This window comes from Aspergillus versicolor, assembly GCF_001890125.1.
Source record: "Aspergillus versicolor CBS 583.65 unplaced genomic scaffold ASPVEscaffold_2, whole genome shotgun sequence".
In the NCBI taxonomy this organism is placed as follows: Eukaryota; Fungi; Ascomycota; class Eurotiomycetes; order Eurotiales; family Aspergillaceae; genus Aspergillus; species Aspergillus versicolor.
This window is the reverse complement of record NW_024467525.1, coordinates 3,377,955-3,398,292: the sequence shown is the minus strand read 5'-3', so window position 1 is coordinate 3,398,292 and position 20,338 is coordinate 3,377,955. Positions and strand designations below refer to the sequence as shown.

Below are 20,338 nucleotides of genomic sequence, written 5' to 3'. Positions count from 1 at the left end.
ACCCATCCCAATCTCCTTCATCTATATCAGCATCAACCCAAATCGAGCCGGACGATATTCCTCGCCGCCAAAACCTGACCATTAACAGGAAAATATGTGCTGGTTGAAGTCTCACGGCATGGACACGGCGAAGAAGGTGATGGAGGGAGAATAGTGTCATCTTGGATAAGGCGAGGTGAGAAGAGCTGTCACCAAGATTTGACAGGAGTTGTTTATCCATGGACTGACGAGAGATAATTTTGTTCAAGATTGTTACTGCTTCTACCAGATCAGAATTCAATCTACAAGCTCCCCTTCGCCTCTTCAGCCCCAGCGATAATTGAATCCCTCTCCTTCTCGGTATAAACCCCAGCATCCACAAACGCATCTGCAACATCAGTCACAGCTTCTACAAAATCTTCATGGTTATCAAATGGCGCACGGTCCCAAACCAGGTCCAAGAACGTCGGTCCATCATCACCAGGCGACTCGATCCCTCCAACAGGGACATCATAGTCGGGCAGTCCATCATCACGCTTCCGATTCGGCACATCTGTATCGATCGAGCCGAACACCACGACCGGCTCGGTGCGGCGGAAGTACGAAGACGCCGACTTGTCATCGCTGATGTAGTACGGCCTGACGGTGAAATTGCCGCTGCTGAAAAGAGGGTCACCTCGTGCTGTGGTTCCTGTTTGCTTGATGGCCGCGGAGTAATCCCCGTCGAGCTTCAGATTCTTGTACAGTGTTAACTCCTGGAAGCTGTTGCTTGGGCTGCCGAGGATTTGGAGCAGAATAGGCCCCCACATGAGAGACTGCGTGTCTGGACGGTCGAGGGCGCGCTCGACTCTGATGGTGAATGGCATGCGGATTTCAATCTGGTCGCCTGTCTTCCAGATGCGGCTTAGGGTTAGATATGTCCCTGGGACTGCGTCGCTTTCGTACTGTTCGCCGTTGAAAGTGACATGGAAGCCTTTATGCACCCAGCCAGGCACACGGAGTTTGATATCCAGCTTGCCATCTCCAGTGATGGTCAACTTGACAGTATCTCCACGAGGGAATGCCGTCTCCTGAGTAACTTTGAACCCCCGCTCCTCCCAATCCAGACTAGACGGCACATACAAGTTCACCCACAGCGCCGACCCATCCGCCGAGCGCAGATACACCGTCTCCTGATACTTGGTATGGCTCTCCATCCCCGTCCCACCACAGCAAGTCCCCGTATTCCCATACTCGCGCACCGCACCAGGCGTAAGAGGCTGGAAATACGTCACCAGCGGTTCATCAAGACTATCCCGATCCGCGCGCGAGCCCGCAATCATATTAAACAGCCCGCGCTCATAATTATCCATATACGCCGCGGCGTCATCATCATCATCATCCGTCCGCGCATGCAAGAACAAATCCCTCGCCAGCTTAAGCATGTTATACGTGGTACAAGTCTCAGCGCCCTCAAACTCGATTGCATTCGCGACATTGTCCCGATTCTGGAACAGTTCCGGGTTATCAGTCGAATTCGGGAATTTCCCACCCGTCCCGCCGTGCGCGAATGTTCGGTGTCCAGCAACCCAGGCGTAGAAGTTCTTTGCGGCGCTGTGGTATGCTTCCTCGCCGCTATGTTCGTATATGCGCATATACCCCACGAACTGGGGGACGTGCGTGTTGGCGTGCAGTTGCGCTGCTCTCCGTCGGCCTGGAATCGCATCTGGACTCACGACGAGGATATCCTCGTCCTCTACGGCGGCGCCGAACAGTGACTCGCGATTATCAAATGTCTTGGCTGTATCCAGATGCCGTGCATCTCCGGTTATCTGGTATATCTCTGAGAAAACCTCATTCGCGCCACCGTACTCCCCCGCGATATGCAAGTCCCACATATAATTCAAATCATCCCGGGTTATATTCCCGGGATAGTCAGGGTGATTCTTGTCGCCGATGGTAAGCGCGAGATGGGCCCATTTTGCCATTTCAACCACGACATCTAGTGCCTGGGTGTTGTTGGTGTGGTAGTATGCGTCCAGAAGCCCGCGCATGATCTTGTGCTGCGTGTACCACGGCGCCCAGGTATCCTTCTCTGCGTCGGCGCCGTAAATAGCCCAGCGCGGCGGGCCGAGTCTTAGGACTGTGTCTTCGGGGAGGGCGCCGAGATAGCCTGGATGTGTGGGGATCCAGGATGCATTTCCTGCTTTACCTGGGGCTGTACCGTCCATCCGCGCTGTAATGGCCTTTTGACACGCTGCTAGTTCGGCCACCATCCAGTCGAGCTTATTCTTATAAAGGTCTGCGTCATCGCCCTGCTCTGCATATGCCTGCGAGAGAGCCGTCATGAAGTGCCCCGTCCAATGCCCGCTGAGAAGCCCGCCATCTTCCCACCCTCCGGGAACGGAGATTCCGTCTGGATTCGACCGGCCGGCCTGGTTGTTGAAGAGGATTAGGAAGCGCCGTTCATCGTAGTCGTGCAGGAATGCGGTGATCCGGTCGCGCTTTTCCTGGAGTAAGCCGGAGCCCAGACGGACTTGGTCGAGGCGGAATGGGCGGATCGGCGAGTTTCCTCCTGGGCCGGGGTCTGCAGATGTTATGTTGCTGGAGTTTGGGAGAGAAGTGGCTAAGATGGATTGGAGGAGGAGGGTGGTTAGGATCTTTATGAGCCACATGGGAATAAATTGTATTGAACTGGAATTGATACTTTAAACACAGTTACTGATTACCAGTTTCATTAAAAACAGTCTGGCCTTGCTGTTCATGGCCGTCCTTATATACATCACGTCCTGCCAGTCTCGCAACTGGCCTGTTCAATCCTGGTAGACGGAATCGATTTATCCCGTTGGAGACGAGCGACAGGGACCGCGATGAGGGGTAAAGTAGTATTCTTCAGTTACTGTTCCTGGCAATAATCGCGGCTTGTGTCGGCTCGGATAATAGGCGGTTAATACAGAGTACACTGCTTGGTTTGATTTGTGTCTGGTGATCATCAACATCCTCGAGGTTAGGGCCAGGACTACCGGATTAGGAAATTCAACATTTCTCCAGTCTTATTGACCGGTTCGTCACAGACCACTGGCTTTCAGATTCCAGGCTGCCAGGTTTAGCACGATATCGAAGTGGACCCCATTTCTGATTGCTATGTGATAACAAATGGTCTTTGAAGTTTGAATATATGGGTCGCAGATTCGCAAGCAGGTGGGTCGAGGGTTCGGCCGAGGAAGTTGACGAGCTGTCGATCCTGGAGGAAACCTTGGCGAGAACTTTCCATTTTTATCTGAATAGTGTGCGTATTCTTTTCTTGAAAGTCTATTGAATTAGTCTATATATCTATGGTCATTTTTAGTCTTGTTTATCAGACAGACTCCTGTTTCGGCCGCTGCTGCTGCGTCTCTACCTGCACACCCTGCAGGCGCAGCATATACGCCTCCGCCTCACTCGCATACCTCGACTTCCTCCTAATCCTGGGCCCGTACCAATAAAACAAGAACGGAATCGGGGCAGAAGCCAGCGCCAAAAACGCCGGAACAGAGGCGCCCCAATGAATCCCTAGACTCTCAAACATATAGCCCGTGAAAAGCGGGAAGACCGCACCAAAGGTCGATCGGAGCAGCGTGTTCGCGGCCAGCACGGACGCCGCATAGATCGTGTACGTGTCGACCAGGTAGTTTAGGGCAAGGAGGAAGACGAAGGGCATGCCGAAGCCGAAGGGCACGCCCGCTGCGATGGGGGACAGCCAGTGAATGGAGGGGCCGTTTGTCCAGGCGAACCAGAAGAGGCCGATGGGGAGGACGAGTGCGCCGATGAAGGCGCTTGGGAGGCGTGCTTCTGGAGGGAGGCGGCCGGTTGGGGAGGCGAGGCATTTCTTCCTATACTGGAAATAGACGGGGAAGGTGTATGCGGTTGCGGCGAGGATTCCGACGAGGATGCCGAGGAAGGAGAGGCCGCCGATGCCCTCGGACCAGCCGCGGACTTGCTGGAAGACGATGGGGTAGGCGGCGAATTGCAGATATAGGATACCGTAGACGATGGAGACGTAGAGGCAGAGGAGGAAGACGATGGGCTCGCCGAAGAGGAAGAGCCACGGGCGAGAGAGGGCGGTGCCGAGTGTTTTGAACAGAGACTTCTTGCCCTTGTCCGAGGCGCTGTGGTAGATATTTCCCGTGGTTTGCTGCAGTCTCTGGGCTCGTGCTTGGAGCAGCACAGGGGCGTATGTCTCGGGGAGGAGGAAGACGATGGCTATCACCAGGACAGCAGAAAAGATAGTGAGTACGCCCTCCACCCAGCGCCAGCCGATACTCTCCGAGATGAATCCGCCAACAGTGGGCCCGAGAGTCGGCCCTAGGAGCGGCGCTGTAGCATACATACTCAGGGCCAGCCCGCGGATGGTCGCGGGGAAGATATCCGCAATGACACCCCCGGGAAGCGCCATGCCAGAGGAGCCCATGCTACCGGCCAGAAAGCGCAGGATGAGCAGGCTCTCTGTATTCGTCACCCCAGCCGTACCGGCAGTGAACGCAGTGAAACTCGCCATGCTGATGATATAAATCCGGCGCCGGCCGTAGATCTCGCTCAGGGGTGACCAGATCAGCGGGCCCAGGGCGAACCCGAGAACGTACAGAGAAATCCCTGCATATGCGACCTCTTTGGAGAATTGGAAGTATTCGACGACTTCAACTAGGCCTCCTGAATAGGCGGAGGAGACCAGGGCCGCAGCCAGGGCGGCCAGCGAGATGAGCACTGCGAGGAACCATCTGTAGGACGCTGAGAACAGTTGCGGGTTTCGGGGGTCGTCAGGAATCCAGGTTATCACGTAGGGATCGTCTTCTGTGCCTGAGCCAGAGTATGGATGGTCGATGACAGCCTGGGTGATGGCGCCCTGTTCGAAGAGAAGCCGCGAGAAGGGGATCTCCATCTTTGTCGAGGAGACCGACAGTGGGACGGTGAAGAATTCAGTTTCACAAACCAGAGTGAAAGAGGGACAGCAATAGAAATATGCTGGAATGTTACTCCCTTACAGCTAAACTGTTTGCCCTAACTTGCAGCCCTCCCAGGTGGATCGACTGCAGATCATTGATATCCAGCCCACCGACAGAGATCCAGGCGAGATCACCCGATGCTCGAGCCTGATGAATCGTGAATCTGAATCATGCCCACGGTTAGAAGGGCTATTTGCCACTGAATATGGCAGTGGATCAAAGCCTTGAATGATCAGCATTCATGCACGATTCCGATTAGCAGTTGGGGCCAGCTGAAGCAATACAGCAGGGACCAGATGTTTTCAGAGCCATGCCTAATTGAATTTGGTATCATAGACCCTGCAATGTAATTATCTCTCTGGAGCATATCCTAAATCACCGCTCAGACTGCCAGTAATCTGGTATAAGAGCCACAACCACCAGCCCAGAAAAGATAAAAATAAACAAAATGCACGCTAGTTAATACCAGACCCACAGCAGGCGATCACTCTTGTCGCATCCCTGGGACTGGCTCCCCAATGGTGAGTTCGAATATCATAATTTGTGATTCTTGGCTGCAGGATGCCCTATTAAAGGTAGAAACGACCGAAATATAGACCATAGTACACTGAAGCAGGCTCATGTATAGTATCGTGGACGACACCAGCTGCGAGATGCTATGACGTCTAACTGAGACGGGATAGCGTGTAGGCTTCTGCCGCATTTAATCGCGAGCGTGCTGTTTGTTAATGGAAATAAAGCTCGCTGTCGAAGTCGGTGCTCAAACAGCGGTGGTGAGAACGGACGGACATTGGGGATGCAGCATAGCAGGGTAAACAATGGAAATGGAGAATCTGGAGAAGGGATTGAGGATGGAAGGACTTGTCAGCCAAGGGAGCTGCATTGTCGAGTGGAAGAGGCTGCTGAGAAGCCCTAAGTCGATGTAGCGCGACAGTACCACGATTAATCCAAAGCACTACGACTTGACAGTACTCCGTATAGTTGTGTGCCTAGGCATACTTGCATTATTCGATAATATCAGAAACCGAAGTCCTAACACCGACAATCGGCGATAGCATATTCACCATCGCTGCCCTCGATGTCGCGACCCGGTGTCGTCCGCGCAGCCACAGAACACCCACCCAATGACGCTTGACAAAGATTCAACGTGAGATAAACCTTTCTGACGACATAATCGTCTCAATGAATGTCGAATACAAATATGGAGATTGGCTGGACAGGTGGACAGGTGGACAGGCTGTGGGAAGCCATGCCAAGCTGCGATGGCGTGTCAAACCGTCTGGTGGTGCAAGACGTCAGGAGTAAGAGGTGCTTGTTTCTCCGCGGACGAGGTGCTTGTCAGGCCTAAGCACTCTCATGTTGGCTTGACTCGAGGAATCTAGATTCTGGTGCTAAGCATCTCCTATTCCTCTGTCACCCCACAGCGTAGCGTAGTCTGAGCGCGTTAGGCGAAGTTTCGCGCTATTATCTCATTTACTTTGACAGGCACGACATCCGGAGGTATTTAGGTAGACGGTACCCTCGATATCCTGCTGTACCAGTCAAAGACTAAACATGGCGGAGGGACCAAAGAGCGTGCCCATCTCTTCCCGGGAGATATCTGACTCTCGAGGCGTCAGTGATACAGACGACTCGGACAGGGAGAACCTCACCCAGACTCGCCTGAAGGAAAGCACGTTTAATTCGACAGAGGATCCTCGCTTTTACCGACCGATCGATAGCTATGAGGGCCTTCATCGCTGGGACCCGTACTTTGACTGGACGGAGGACGAGGAGCGGAAGATCGTGCGCAAGGTAGGGCTACAGTCTGACATTCATTTATTATATATTGACTTTACAGATTGACCTGCGAGTCTGCACCTTTGCCTGCGTCACCTTCTTCGCCCTGCAGCTGGACCGGGGAAACATCGGCCAGGCCCTTGCAGACACTCTGCTACAAGACCTGAACATGACCAGCAACGACTACAACACCGGCCAGACCATCTTCCTCTGCTGTTTTCTGTTCGCCGAGATGCCCTCGCAGCTGATATCCAAGCGTCTGGGCCCCGACCGCTGGATCCCCATCCAGATGGTCGCATGGAGTCTCGTCGCCGCCTGCCAGGCCTTCCTCAAGACCCGAGGCGCATATCTCGGCCTACGCGCCCTCCTGGGCCTCCTCGAGGGCGGCTTCATCCCCGACACAATCCTGTTTCTGTCCTTCTTCTACAAATCAAGCGAGCTCCCCAAACGCCTCACCTGCTTCTGGGTTTCGTACACCCTCACCGGCATCATCGGCGCCTTCCTCGCCTTCGGCTTCCTGCACATCAAAGACTCCTCCGGCGGCGGCTCCTGGCGCTATCTATTCGCCTACGAGGGCCTCATCACCGGGGTCATCGGCATCATCGCCGCATTCTGGATGCCCGCCTCGCCCACACAAACCAAGGGCGGGTTCCGCGGCAAGAACGGCTGGTTCACCGAGCACGAGGAGAAGATCATGGTGAACAGAGTCATCCGCGACGACCCCAGCAAGGGAAGCATGCATAATCGTCAAGCCGTCACCCCTCGTCTCCTCTGGCACAGTCTCAAGGACTACCACATGTGGCCGATCTACCTGCTGGGTCTGATCTGGATGATCCCCACAACGCCCGCGCAGAACTACCTCACCCTGCAGCTGCGGTCGCAGGGGTTCTCGACCTTCCAGACGAATCTGCTGACCATTCCTTCGGCCGTGGTGTCGATCATCACGATGGTTGTTACCACGTGGATCGCCGAGCGGTCGAACCAGCGTCTGGTGGTCGGCATAGGCGTGGAGATCTGGTGTCTTGTTCTACTGATTGCCCTGGAGACTCTACCGGAGAGGGACATGCCGTGGCCGCGATGGGCGATTCTGACGCTCCTTGTGGGCGCGCCCAGTGTGCATCCTGTGGTGGTGGCGTTGACGTCGCGAAATGCGGGCTCTGTACGCACGCGCACTGTTGCGTCGGCGCTGTATAACATGTCTGTGCAGGTTAGCAGTATTGCCGGTGCTAATGTAAGTCCATATATTATATTAAAGCCTGACAAGATGTGGAGGGACTGACAGCGACCAGGTGTACCGCACTGAAGACGCGCCGTACTATAAGCAGGGGAACAAGGTGCTCATTGCGCTTGCGGTGGCGAGTATGTTCCTGTTTACTGCGGCGAAGCTTTACTATGACTGGCGGAATAGGTATGTTCCTTTTTTTTTTTGGAGAGTGTATAGATATTAACTGTTTAGGCAAAACGCTGCGAAATGGAATGCCCTGACGAGCGAGCAGAGAGAGGCCTATCTGCGTGAACACTCGGTTATGAACAATAAACGGTGAGTTCCACAGTATTTGAGACTGGCCAGAGCTAATATATGCAGGATTGATTTCTCATTCGCATCGTAACTGGATCAAGACTGCGAGATAGACTGAATACAGAAGATAATAGTGAAAGGAAAGAATAAGCCGACCTCATTGCCTGGTAATTGCGTCAAGGGCGCTTAAATGAGGCTATACAGTGATAAGCCTAGTACCCTGCCAGCCCCATATCACGCCAGAAGATGCACAGAGGATGTAATCATGTAGCAGCTGGATTCATTTCATGTCTTCTCCAACTATACCCCGTCGACGGTGGGCATTGCGCCATCCGCGACTCCAACCATGCCATACAAACCCACTACAATGACTCGCTTCAAGCCCTTAAATTTGAATATGCCCACGGTCGCAGACATAACACATTCCCCCTAAAACTCAAAATAAAGCCAGAGAAAATACGGAAAGAATGGCACCGCGCTACGACAGCATCGCCGTAATCGGCACCGGCCCCTCGGGGATATCAACCGTGAAAGCCCTCGTCGACGAAAACACCTTCTCGCGGATCCGCGTCTTCGAGCGCCGCGACCGAGTCGGCGGTCTCTGGCACTACGATCCCATCCCAGACTCCTTCCCCACGCCCGGGGCCGCAGATATCCGCAACGAGATCCCGCAGTCGCTGCCTGCATTCACGGCGCCGGTTGCGGAGGATAAGACGGCTCGCACGGGCATTCATGATGCGCTGGATAGCAATGTCGGTGCGCATGCGATGTCGTTTACGCATACGCCGTTTCCCGAGGTGAATTCTGCGGTTTCGGTCAGGCAGCTTGGACGGGCGAATCCGAGTAGGCCGTTTCGCGTTGTTACCGGGTATCTGGAGGATCTTGCGCGGCCGTATTTGGATCTGATTTCGTTTAGCACGGCTGTGGAGCGGGTTGAGAAGGTTGGGAAGAAGTGGAGGGTTACGCTGCGCCAGAAGGGCCATTATCTGAGGAATCAGCCTGCGGAGTACTGGTGGCAGGAGGAGTTTGATGCGGTTGTTGTGGCATCGGGACACTATAATGTGCCTCTGATTCCGGAGATTGAGGGGCTAGACTCTGCGTTTAAGGCAAGGCCAGGCAGTTTCGAGCACTCAAAGAGCTTCCGGTCTGCGAACGACTACGTGGATAAAAGGGTTGTGGTGGTGGGAGGGAATATCTCGTCCGCAGATCTGGTCGCGGACTTGCACGCCGTTGTGAAGGGCTCGCTGTATCTCTCGCAACGGCACGAGAATGAGCTGCTGCACAATGTCTTCTCCCTGCCCGGGGTTGAGAAGAAGCCTGGGGTTACTCGGGTTGAGGCAGTGGGTGATGGCGTCAAGGTCACCTTCAGCGATGGATCTACAGTGCAGGACATCGACAAGCTCATCTTCGCCACAGGATACAGACTCGTCTACCCATTCCTCGTGCCAGACCCCGTTACCCCCAGTAACCGCGTTGCCGGGTTCTACCAGCACATCTTCCAGATCCGAGACCCGTCTCTGGCCCTTGTCGGCCAGGTGCGTGGAGCTCTCAGTTTCCGTGTCTACGAGTACCAGGCCGTTGCAGTGGCGCGGTACTTTGCGAACACCAATGCGAAGCCTCTTCCCAGTCCCCGCGAGCAGGATGAGTGGGAGGTGGAACGGCTGAAGTATAAAGGGCCAACTGCTCTGTTCCACGAGATCAAGCCGGATTTCAAGGAATACTTTGAGTATCTGCGGGAATTCTCAGGGGCACCAGCAAAAGGGACCAAGGGGTATGCGCTGCCAGTGTTTGAGGATTCGCTGCCAGAGTTAGGGTTTGCGATTCTGCAGCTGAAGGACAAGTATTGGCAGAAGCTCAAGGCTGGTGCGGTGCAAGCCAAGTTATAGAGTCAACTAGTCAATTCTAGTCAATAATGCATACTTCATCAAAGCATGCCGGGCACTTCCCTCACATGTAATATGAATTGCTGCCAATTACGCTATCAACATCCAATATCACCACGACTATCGGCCTTTGGAGCATCACTCTACTTATCGCCGACTGTCGGGTCTAATAGAGCTGCTTAGAGTAACAAAGTCACTTGAACTGCATTAAAAATTATGTTGCAATATGTCGTCAGTGAGGGGTTGTGTACATCCCATGCTCTCCAAATGTATGGAGATCTGATACACTGTACTCAGTACCATTTAGACAGAGGTGTGATTCAGGATTAGATGGTGCAATAGTGTTGGATAGATATAAGAGGGCCAACTCTTCATGGCAGAGAAACACCCATACTCAAGTCAATCAACGTACATATATATAACCACGATATTTAACATGGCCCCATCAGTCGAAGTCGCCACTCCAGTCCCAGCTGTGGATACGAAAGTCGAAGCCCAAAAGGCTGCAAGCTCTGGCTACGTTCGTGAGCCTCTGAAGTACTCTGGCTCGTTGGACGAATATAAGAGCTTCGACGTCACCCCCATTATCGGACGGGAGTTTTCTGACGTCCAGCTCGTTGATATCCTCAACGACGAGCAGAAACTCCGCGATCTGGCAATTACCGGTACGTGATCCAGTAATAGAATTGGGGTAACTATAAGGTAACTAAACAAGATAGTCTCTCGCCGCGGCGTCGTCTTCTTCCGGAACCAGAGCATCAACTCCGATGACCAGAAGATTCTCGGCCAGAAACTCGGTGAATTGACAGGAAAGCCTGCCACCTCGAAGGTTGTCATACTAAAACCCTCCTCAGCCCTGCTCATGGCACTGATAAGCTGTAATAGTTGCACCGCCACGCGGTGAACAACGCCGGTAGAAAGCTGACCGTCAACGAGCACGGTAAACTCGACGACGAAATCTCCGTCATCTCTTCTGAGACAAACCGCAAGTACTACGGAGACAGATTCGTGAACAACTCGCGCCACCTTGCTAGTGAAGGGTGGCACGCTGAGTATGCATCCTATCCTATTCGAACAGGATTATATTAACGTTCACGGTGTAGTATCACCTTCGAGAGAGTCCCCTCGGACTATGCAATCCTGAAAATCACCCATAGCCCCGAAGACCAGACTGGTGGTGATACACTCTGGGCATCTGGATATGAAGTCTACGACCGACTCTCGCCGCCAATCCAGGCTCTGGCGGATACCCTGAAGGCAACTCATCACCAGGTAATTCACCTAAGCACATCTGAGTTATTTTTGCTAATGAGATAGCCATCCTTCAACAACATCGCCAAAGAGCACGGAATCGAGCTCATCGACGGAGACCGAGGTGCACCTGAGAATACCGGCTTCGATTTCAAAGCTTCCCAGTAAGACTCCCACCTTTAAATAGTATATTGCTAACAATATAGCCCCCTTGTTCGCACAAACCCCGTCACCGGCTGGAAGAGTCTCTTCGGAGCAGCAGGCCAGGTGGACAACGGCTGGATCGAAGGCGTAACCAAGCGCGAGAGCGAGATCCTGAAGAAATACTGTAAGTCTGAAGTGCTTTTAAGTAGCTGTACTCATATATAACAGTCCGGCAACTCATCTCCGAGAACCATGACCTGCAAGTGCGGTTTAAATGGGGGACGAATGACCTGGCTATCTGGGATAAGTACGTCAACCTCTGTTAAGCATATATGTGGTTGCTAATGTGATACAGCCGCTCTGTTTTCCACACTGCTACGAAGTAAGTATACAATTATACCTTATACAGATAAGAAGTAGCTAACGGGTTAGTGACTATGATGGAAAGCGACAGGGCAACCGCGTAGTGTCACTTGGAGAAATACCATACTACGACCCTGCGTCCAAGTCTAGACGTGAGGCACTGGCTGCTGAAGCTTGAATCCAGAGGATATGATGCTATGCTAGTCACAAATATTTTGTTCTATATTTGTTACTCCAGAATGCCAGTTTGACCATCAGATATCTTGTAATCCCGCCAATTATTAGAATAGTAGACAAATTAAAAATATTAGACAATTCCAAACCACCTTGAGCGACGCTTCAAAATACTGTCATAAAGCGGAGGTGGAACCCCTGGTCTATATCTATCTGGACCAGTAGGGACCCGATTCCTAGGCATTGCAGGGAGCCGAATCCCCGGAAATGGATAGTAGTAGATACCAAATGTCACAAGGAAAGATGCCCCGGCAAAAAGAAGATACCATCGCCAGTCCGGGTTGTTTTCGAGTACGTTGACATTCATGCCGAATAGAGACTAAACTGTGTCAGCGTTGTTAAGACAAGACAGGTAGACATACCGCAGAGAACATCAACGGCAAATAAACAAACTGTTGATATCAGCATAGACAACGATAAATGGAGAGAGATGTACCGTGACAAGAGTGATTCTCCGAATAGTGGCAGCTTCGTTGATTGAGGCACGCGCGAATTGCTATAAAACTGTTAGGAGTTGCAGTATAAACGGGTCCGCACACTCACCAACTGCAGTATACCTGTTGTCACCTGCTCGAATTGATCCAGCTGCTTTATGGTAGTTTGGTGGAAGCGTTCAATACCCTCGTCCAGGTCCGTAGTAGGATATTTGTAGTCATTGCAGTATCTTTGGACTTCCATTCTGACATCCTCGACGTGGCGGGATAGGGCTGCGCGAAGCTGTGCAAGGTAGACATAGTCCTTCTCAAGCTTGTCAAATAATGCCGATCTCGATGAGTCGGCAGAGTGGCCCTTCAGTCGCTGTAGGCAGTTAGCAGGGTCCATTTCTATAGAACAGAAGACGTACGTGGGATATCATGCTGTTGTCAACGCGAGCACACACTCTCTGCCAGTGGGAGAACAGCTCCTTCAGGAATTCACCCAAGAAGTCCATCCCATTCCGTGGGAGCCAGACTCGAGACAGCGTGCTTCTGTAAAGTACGAAGCCCGGCTCTCCGTTTGCTGTGATTTCCGCGGTCCAGTAGATACCCAAAAATTCCTCCTTCGCTCCATCTCCGACAGGGAGTCCAGAGAAAATGTGGTAGTTGCGCCACGTTCGAGCACAGCAAACGGGTGCTACAAGGGGCAGATATTCAAAGGATCTCATGTCCTTGAGCACACTATTCCCATAGCCTATAGTTAGTTATAGTTGCAGCGTAGAGTATAGACCAACAACACACAGTATGCTCGCCTCCGAGTTGAAGCTACTACTGCCTGGGCAGCATGGGAATATCTGCATTTCGCTCAAATGTCGGAATTCAACCTCGATCCCCCCATCGCCCCAACGCTTGAACAGTAACGCAGACGTAGCCCTTTCCCAACGCAAAGAATGATTCTGAAATGGGGTATGTAGGAAATACATACGAAACCAGTCATCCTTCTGCATGGTGGAACGCTCTAGGTCCGCACCATATGAGAGAAGAAGACGCATGAGTTGCAGCTTTCCCTCTGCCAACTGCAGTGCGGTCCTCTGTCGCCCATCCGGCTGGTTGACGTCCTCTATTCTTTTGCCACGCTCTGGGTTGAGAATGATTCCAAGTAGTTCCTCAGCTGCATTCGTGTTTGTATTTTCCAGGACATAGTGAAGCAGAGGACGGCCCTTGTCAACCTCGCGGTTGACATCGTACCCTAGCTCTAGCAGCTGTTCAAGTAGATCCATGGCGCCTTCGTTGATCAACTTTTTAAATGTGGAAATGTCTGCATCCATCAGTGCTTTTGCAGCATCGGTCTTGTTCTCAATTAAGGCAACCTGCAAAGGAGTAGTGCTGTCTTTATTTGGTGCATCTACCTGGATTCCGGGGATTTTCAGTATCGTCCTGATGACTTCTCCTTCGTTGCTGCGAACTGCGTGTGATAACAAGCTGAGCCCATCGTTCCGATGATACTGGTTCAGCATCTCTGGGTCCACATGCAGAGGACTTCTGGGCTGCACACCCAGAGACTCAATATCAAATGGTTGCGGTCCGGAATGCACGCCCATGTTGTTGTCGTGTGCTTCCTTCCAGATGAGAATCTCGGCCAGTTTCCTCTTCTGCGTCTCCTCCCTCTCGCTCTGTAGGAGCCAGTACAGAGGCGTTCGTCCGTGGCTGTCGCCATAACCGTCATAGTAACCCGTATTGAGAAGGGGAACAATGGCCCAGTCGTGCTTATCGAGAACAGCAATGGACAGCGGTGACCGGCCTTGATCGTCTTGAGAGGTGAATGCCTCTGGGGCCAAGGTGGAAGAATTCCTGCAGAACCAGTCCACAACATGCACCCACTCAAGCTTCACTGCGTGGGTCAAAGGTATCGCTCCTTCATGCTTCCTCGATATGTCGACTCCGTTCTCGATAAGAAGTTGTATGACCTTGTCGACTGCTCTGGAATTAGGGGAACGATGTCTTCCGACGCAGAGAAGCGCTTCGACCATATCCTCCCTTGGTATCTGTTTTGTCTTTAATAGGCGTTGCACAGATCTGATTTTACCGCAGCCCGCTGCATGGGAAATAGCCGTCCGGCCATTGCGGTCTTTTGCAAGCAGGATACCTGGGTGATGGTTCAATATAACATTCAAAACCCTTTCCCAGCCATCGTCGTCCAAGCGTTGCAAAAATGGAAATACGATCGGAAGATCCTGAGCGTCGGAGTGTCGTGGCCTGAATATTTCATTTTGGAGAATTTTTTCGGCGACATTCCACTCTTTTCTTCTGCACGCTGCCACAAGCTTTGACTCGGGGGGTACGGGGGCGTTGGCTGGCTCGGGTGTATCAAACTCATCCATTATACTTCAACCCACTCTAGAATAGATGATAAATATAATAAGGGATGCAAAGAAAGGTAAAGAAGAATAAGAGAAGAAGGAATGGCTTTTCTAACTTATAACGCGTTACGCGCCGGGCAGAATAAGCAATCATGCAACAACTCAGCTCCAGCTCTCTTGCTAATAATTTAATTGGAAGGAGGAAGCAACAGGGGTGCTTGGATGGCAATCCAGTCCAAGACACGTCACACTGCATAAAGTGTTTCAGAATAGGCAGATTGCATACAAGGCTGAACTGGCTGATATTCTATTGAGAACTGTGATATTACGAGTTCGACTACAGCACCTGATGGTTACGTAGAATATTTGCTGGCTAGTATATCAGAAGGAAGTGTATTCATAATCTCAAACAAACAAAAAAGAAAGAAATAAAAGGAAAAAGGAACAGGAGAACTCATGCACCAGCCACAGATCTATCCTAGAAACCGTCTAGAAGAGTCCGCAGCGTTGAGCTCTGCCAGCTCATCCAACAACTTCAAGGCACGACTGATAGCCCTAGGCCCGACTGTCACCGGGAGAGTGTTCTTCGCAACACATCTGATCAAGAGCCTGCAAGCAAACGTCCTGGAATCCTCCGCCTCAATGCTGTTATAAGCATCCAGGAATGTGTGATAGGCATCAGCCCTCATGAACCCAATCCACAGCTTCTCTGTCATTTTGTCGCACTTCTGGCGATGGTCTTCCCCATCCATAGCAAACGCAGGCCGCTGCTGCTTCTCATAGACATTCTCCCACGTTTCGTCAACACTGACATTCACCGTATAGAAAGTCCTGCAAAGCCTCCCTCCTATTTCATGGAGAATGACTTCACAATCACAGTCATTATCGTGGTAAGGTGTCTTTGGCACGCCGAGAAAGACATTGAAGCCTTGTGCGGGTTTTGATTGGGCTTCTTTGGACTCTCTGATCCTCTTCACCTTGCCAAACTGTTTTCCTATCTTCTGAACTGTGTTGCGGTAAATCTGCGTCATGTCCTCATCTTCAGCTTCTGTTTCGGAGCTGGATTCTTCTGAACTGATCTCGAGGGTTTCGGCGAGGGCTTCGCCTAGCGTACGTAGCTGTTCGTGATAGTACAGCTTTTCCTTTGTAGAACCCATGATGAAGTACTATAGTATTCTTTAACTTGTTTTAGCTGGGGAGAAGGAGACGGCGTGGGTAAGATTGTCTTTAGTGGGAGATGTAGGGTATTTTATAGCCGATCCTGCAGCTTTAGAACAATGGCGATTGTATTATGGTCAAAGAGTAATCTGATTATACATTCACTGGTCTTGCAAATGTCCTTGATATAGTACTAGAATGATCAAAGAGTATCTTAAAAGAATATGTAGGTCATTGTACTTAAAGAAGTGCACTAGTTATACAACCCTAATAAACTACAAATGAAGTAATACTGTAATTCTATCAAATGAAAATTGTATTTAGTGATATTAATTAAACACTCAAACTAATCCATAAACCCACCTTCTCACTAGACGAAAGACATCGTAGACTAGATCATATAAAGCTGCCCACCATCCTTGACCCCAAACCTCTGCAGCGTCTTCTTCACATCATCCCACGAGAGTATATCACGCCGACGACAACAGAGGAGAACACGAACAGCAAAGCCCTTGCCCGGACCCAACTCCCCATCCTCCAGAGTCCCGTCCACAGCACCCATCTCCTCAGCATCCCGGATCGCTGCCTCGAAGCTCACCCGATCCCCGGCCTTGATAATCCCTACTTTCGTGATCTTTGTCGATAAATCGCATCGCAGGTGCGATTCTTTAGCCCGTCGAAGAGTCCGCGTGGTCTTCCACCTATCTTGGCTGTGTAAGTACTTGTAAATCCATTCGCAGCTCTTGCTCTTTGAGCCGTGTAGGATTAGTATGAAGTCGCCTTCGGCTATGGGCCTTGACTCTTTTGGTCTGCCGATGTAGAGGGTGTACGGTTCGGATCCTGGGGGGTCCCCTGCTTGTGAGTGTCGACTGGCGATGAGGTCATGGATGCGCTCGGTAAGGCTTCGGTGTTTTTCTCGCGTGAGCCAATATATTACCATGATGAAGTTGCGTTGCTGGAGGGGGATAGTATAGTGGAGGTTATGTGAGTGGACAAGCTATGTTGGTGGTTCTTATAGTGTTCTTGACTATGTTATTTCATTGTTCCTCTATGGTTTTTGTATCGAATAAAGGTATGAACGATCTTTCAGATTTCCAGCATTACCAAGCATAATAGCAGTCTTTTGTACGCTACAAAAGTTGATAAAGACCATGGTAGTAATAAGCACGAAAGAATCAACATCACTATTGGGTCAATCCACAACCAGTGAATTTACCCATGCTTTGACTTGCTTGACAGCTCCAGCGAATGAACACTGGCATATGCAGGCCGTGCGTTGATCTCCACATGTTCGTTCGAACTTACGCACAGCCTGAGCCACGCGAGTCCAAGCGCAACAGCTACAAGTATAACAGCCTTAATACAGATAACAGCCGTTAAACAGAATAGAAGATCACAGACTCATCCACAGCAGAGCCAAGCCACTGTCTACGGTAAAGAAGACCGAGTGGAGACTGTCCAACATGCAAGAACAATTGAAAGTGGGCCGTGCGTTGTTAATCTGGTTAATGGTTAATGTCGGTGAGCTAGTTACCACAGTTCTATCTTGAATCCAGAATCTGATTATAACAAATTATAAAGTTAAACTGCATCATAGATAGAATATAATTACTCGTAGTGAACCTGGAAGACTCAACAGGGTGGGGGCAGAGAGGACATACTAGGGAACTAGGGCATTCTGGTGCTAGTGGGGGGTCAGTGTCCCCGAAAGTGCGGTGTAACTTTCACGCCCAACGCGTCGCCAGCGCACTTTCTCCTCAATTGGACTCTTCAGTCATTTCAGACTCTCTCTCGTTGTGTCTGTAAATGACAAGTACCGCAATGTCTCTAAGGGACGAGCTGAGCGCGATAGAGTCACCGCCATTCTCTGAATCGGAAGAATCAGAGTCGGACGAGCAGTCAGAGGACGGAACTTCCGAGTCAGAGGATGGGAAGTACGGCCTAGGAGGCCAGATTAAAGAGATCATCCAGGCGCTGAACGACATCCGGTCCCAATTGGCCGAGCAGAATAAGTACCTGGATGTGCTCACGGAGAAATACATCGCCAGGCCGGCGCAGATCACCTTCACAGAGGACGAATGGGACACGGAGACTGATGAGGAGATGTGGGAGGATACTCTCGAGCCTATTGAGGAGCACGAGCTACAAGCTCTCGACGAGGTATGTTGTCGTATTCGAAAGTGAACAGCTCTGACTCGTCCAGGTCAATGTCGCTTCAGCGCGAGAATGGACGAAAGAAGCCAGACTGGCCGAGGCTGGCAGTGCGCAACATCGCTATATCCTGGGCTTCACAGTCGCTACTGTGTTCTATCTCCCAATGGGTCTCATCACTGTAAGTTACCAGTTCTATGGATGTTTTAGAGACAAACTGACCTAGCAGTCCTTCTTCGGCATGCATTTATTCAAATCAGATGTCACCATGGAGACATCACAAACATCTTTCATCCCCGTCTTCCTCATCTTGTCTCTGACGACGTATGTCTTCGCGGCATGCGCACTCTGGCTGGTCCGAGACGGAGACAAGATCAAGAAGATGCTCAACTCTTGGAGCCCGACAGACACCGGCCAAACAAGCCAGAGACCCTCGAATCTCAGACTTCCAAACCTGATGCGAAGACGGAAAGCATGGGAGGCTGCCCTGTAACGATTACCGCTGGCAGGAATAACGACTTACGGAATGCATTGCATTGCATGGCATGAATACATGATTGATATCCCCGTGAAGCGACACATCTGCTGTTTCATGCGTTTCATTTGTTCATATTTTGTTTCATTTGTGTACAGTATACAGAACGCTATAGAAGCAGAAACGTTTCTTGGATCAAACAAGCGGAGGCAGAATCTTACACGTACTCATAATCGCACTCAGCTTATCCATATAATCCAACTCCCCATCCGCAAGGTCATCCTGCACCCAGACCTTCTTAATAAACGCCCGGGTAAGGAACATCCAGCGCGAAGAAACAGCCTGATCCGTCCGGTCAACAAGATCAAGCACCATGCGCCGGTCCTCATCTGTCCGTGCCTCACATCCCAAGATAAACAACGGGAATTGACGCTCGCATAGCTTCATAGACGCTAACATCGTAAACGCGCGCGATATCCGCTGTTGGGTTTTTGTTTCCGGCTCCAGTAGATTCCCTGTGGCGCGGTTGAGGTAGACAACCATAGCTATATAGAAGAGCTCAAGGACAGGATCTGCTGCAACAGAACCAGAGAGAGAAGCAAGTCTCCAGCTGAGGTCGTGCATAAAACTGTAATACTTCTTCTGGTCGGAATGCCGCTTCGCAGCCAACACATCGCAAGCCTCCGCAAGGATAACCTGGAGGGAATTCGCAGTCGACGAAGTGGGCGGCTCAATAGCCGGCGAGATGGGGATATCCTCACTCTCGTCGAATCTACACTCTTCTTCAGGCGTCGTATTATCAGATAGAGGCTCCAGGCCCTTTGGCAGGGGACACCAGTGCAGCGAACTAAGCCGCGACAGCGCATCATGGTAATGCACCCAGTCGAGCAAGATGTTGAAGTCGGCGTCGGGTTTGAACTGGGACAGAGACGATGCCCGGATAATGCTCTTCGCGCCGGTGATGTACCATCGCCACTGCCCTGAAGTGCAGGATGCTTTGTGTATTTCAAACGAGCAGAGCAGCATCCCCGCGGCAACGTGCTGCATTGCTTCGATGCCGCTGATGGTCCCGCTTGATGCGGCGGCGAGGGATTCGATTGCTGCAATTTTGAACTCAAAGGCCTTTCTGTGCATACCGTAGCGGTGCAGTGAGGATAGCCCTAGTATACCTCGCCGTATCGCAGTGGCGGAATGGGATGTTGTCGAGAGAGCCAGGCGCATGAGCGTCTCGCCCAGCGTCACTGGATCGTGGCCGAGAATCGGCAGGGCTTGGGAGGCAGTACATTGAACTATTTAAGTCAGCCTTGGCCTTATTTTTGGCTTAACCACATACAGTACTGGAGTAACTGGTTATCACCGTCGCTATACGTCGCCCCGTCATACGGCATCGGCACTCGTAACGCCAGCCGAGCTTGCTCTAGTACACACTTAGCCATATATAATAAACACTAAGCTGGAAGACTTACTTTTCGACGACAAGCTCAACAGATACCGATGCATCTCAATATCCCAAGACGACGCGTTAACATGATACGCCATCGAGGACTGGCGAGCCACGCCTCGCCGCACCGACCGGCCCACCACAGCGCGTCTGCCATCGTTTGCTCTTGGCCAGGATAGACGCAGACCGTAACCTTGGCAGATACGACCGGCCCGTGTACATTG

General features: G+C 51.4%; 11 protein-coding genes across 11 annotated transcripts; 4 read left to right on the top strand and 7 right to left on the bottom strand.

Annotated features, from left to right (window-relative positions):
• Window positions 1-99: 99 nt before the first annotated feature.
• On the bottom strand, window positions 100-2,833 carry ASPVEDRAFT_38558 (glycoside hydrolase family 127 protein). Its single transcript, XM_040811727.1, has one exon. It carries the CDS (start codon window positions 2,631-2,633, stop codon window positions 282-284), a length of 2,352 nt encoding a protein of 783 aa, XP_040664858.1. The 5' UTR covers window positions 2,634-2,833; the 3' UTR covers window positions 100-281.
• A 267-nt stretch (window positions 2,834-3,100) lies between these two features.
• On the bottom strand, window positions 3,101-4,876 carry ASPVEDRAFT_50640 (MFS transporter; the record flags this gene model as incomplete). Its single annotated transcript, XM_040814343.1, has 2 exons — window positions 3,101-3,283; window positions 3,323-4,876. The coding sequence occupies 2 exons, from the start codon at window positions 4,874-4,876 to the stop codon at window positions 3,101-3,103; spliced, it is 1,737 nt and encodes a 578-aa protein (XP_040664857.1).
• Window positions 4,877-6,494: 1,618 nt separating this feature from the next.
• On the top strand, window positions 6,495-8,394 carry ASPVEDRAFT_69584 (uncharacterized protein; the record flags this gene model as incomplete). The annotated part of the gene is made up of 5 exons (XM_040816028.1): window positions 6,495-6,734; window positions 6,781-7,950; window positions 8,009-8,127; window positions 8,176-8,259; window positions 8,305-8,394. The coding sequence occupies 5 exons, from the start codon at window positions 6,495-6,497 to the stop codon at window positions 8,327-8,329; spliced, it is 1,638 nt and encodes a 545-aa protein (XP_040664856.1). The 3' UTR covers window positions 8,330-8,394.
• A 311-nt stretch (window positions 8,395-8,705) lies between these two features.
• ASPVEDRAFT_50638 (uncharacterized protein) lies at window positions 8,706-10,124 on the top strand (the record flags this gene model as incomplete). The annotated part of the gene is made up of 1 exon (XM_040814342.1): window positions 8,706-10,124. One exon carries the CDS (start codon window positions 8,706-8,708, stop codon window positions 10,122-10,124), a length of 1,419 nt encoding a protein of 472 aa, XP_040664855.1.
• A 433-nt stretch (window positions 10,125-10,557) lies between these two features.
• ASPVEDRAFT_882237 (TauD/TfdA dioxygenase family protein) lies at window positions 10,558-12,236 on the top strand (the record flags this gene model as incomplete). The annotated part of the gene is made up of 9 exons (XM_040818261.1): window positions 10,558-10,786; window positions 10,841-10,950; window positions 11,007-11,173; window positions 11,225-11,393; window positions 11,439-11,536; window positions 11,579-11,700; window positions 11,745-11,823; window positions 11,872-11,898; window positions 11,949-12,236. 9 exons carry the CDS (start codon window positions 10,558-10,560, stop codon window positions 12,055-12,057), a joined length of 1,110 nt encoding a protein of 369 aa, XP_040664854.1. The 3' UTR covers window positions 12,058-12,236.
• ASPVEDRAFT_38556 (uncharacterized protein) lies at window positions 12,040-12,676 on the bottom strand. Its single transcript, XM_040811726.1, has 2 exons — window positions 12,657-12,676; window positions 12,040-12,609 (listed from the first exon to the last, which is right to left on the bottom strand). Exon 2 carries the CDS (start codon window positions 12,418-12,420, stop codon window positions 12,187-12,189), a length of 234 nt encoding a protein of 77 aa, XP_040664853.1. The 5' UTR covers window positions 12,421-12,609; window positions 12,657-12,676; the 3' UTR covers window positions 12,040-12,186.
• A 502-nt stretch (window positions 12,677-13,178) lies between these two features.
• Window positions 13,179-15,006, bottom strand: ASPVEDRAFT_38554 (uncharacterized protein). Its single transcript, XM_040811725.1, has one exon. The coding sequence runs from the start codon at window positions 14,908-14,910 to the stop codon at window positions 13,294-13,296; it is 1,617 nt and encodes a 538-aa protein (XP_040664852.1). The 5' UTR covers window positions 14,911-15,006; the 3' UTR covers window positions 13,179-13,293.
• Window positions 15,007-15,362: 356 nt separating this feature from the next.
• Window positions 15,363-16,046, bottom strand: ASPVEDRAFT_80714 (uncharacterized protein; the record flags this gene model as incomplete). The annotated part of the gene is made up of 1 exon (XM_040816914.1): window positions 15,363-16,046. The coding sequence occupies one exon, from the start codon at window positions 16,044-16,046 to the stop codon at window positions 15,363-15,365; it is 684 nt and encodes a 227-aa protein (XP_040664851.1).
• Window positions 16,047-16,438: 392 nt separating this feature from the next.
• On the bottom strand, window positions 16,439-16,987 carry ASPVEDRAFT_25926 (uncharacterized protein; the record flags this gene model as incomplete). The annotated part of the gene is made up of 1 exon (XM_040809838.1): window positions 16,439-16,987. One exon carries the CDS (start codon window positions 16,985-16,987, stop codon window positions 16,439-16,441), a length of 549 nt encoding a protein of 182 aa, XP_040664850.1.
• An 881-nt stretch (window positions 16,988-17,868) lies between these two features.
• On the top strand, window positions 17,869-18,691 carry ASPVEDRAFT_80713 (uncharacterized protein; the record flags this gene model as incomplete). The annotated part of the gene is made up of 3 exons (XM_040816913.1): window positions 17,869-18,207; window positions 18,251-18,379; window positions 18,428-18,691. 3 exons carry the CDS (start codon window positions 17,869-17,871, stop codon window positions 18,689-18,691), a joined length of 732 nt encoding a protein of 243 aa, XP_040664849.1.
• Window positions 18,692-18,868: 177 nt separating this feature from the next.
• On the bottom strand, window positions 18,869-20,212 carry ASPVEDRAFT_80712 (uncharacterized protein; the record flags this gene model as incomplete). Its single annotated transcript, XM_040816912.1, has 3 exons — window positions 18,869-19,962; window positions 20,007-20,090; window positions 20,140-20,212. The coding sequence occupies 3 exons, from the start codon at window positions 20,210-20,212 to the stop codon at window positions 18,869-18,871; spliced, it is 1,251 nt and encodes a 416-aa protein (XP_040664848.1).
• Between the last annotated feature and the right edge of the window lie 126 nt (window positions 20,213-20,338).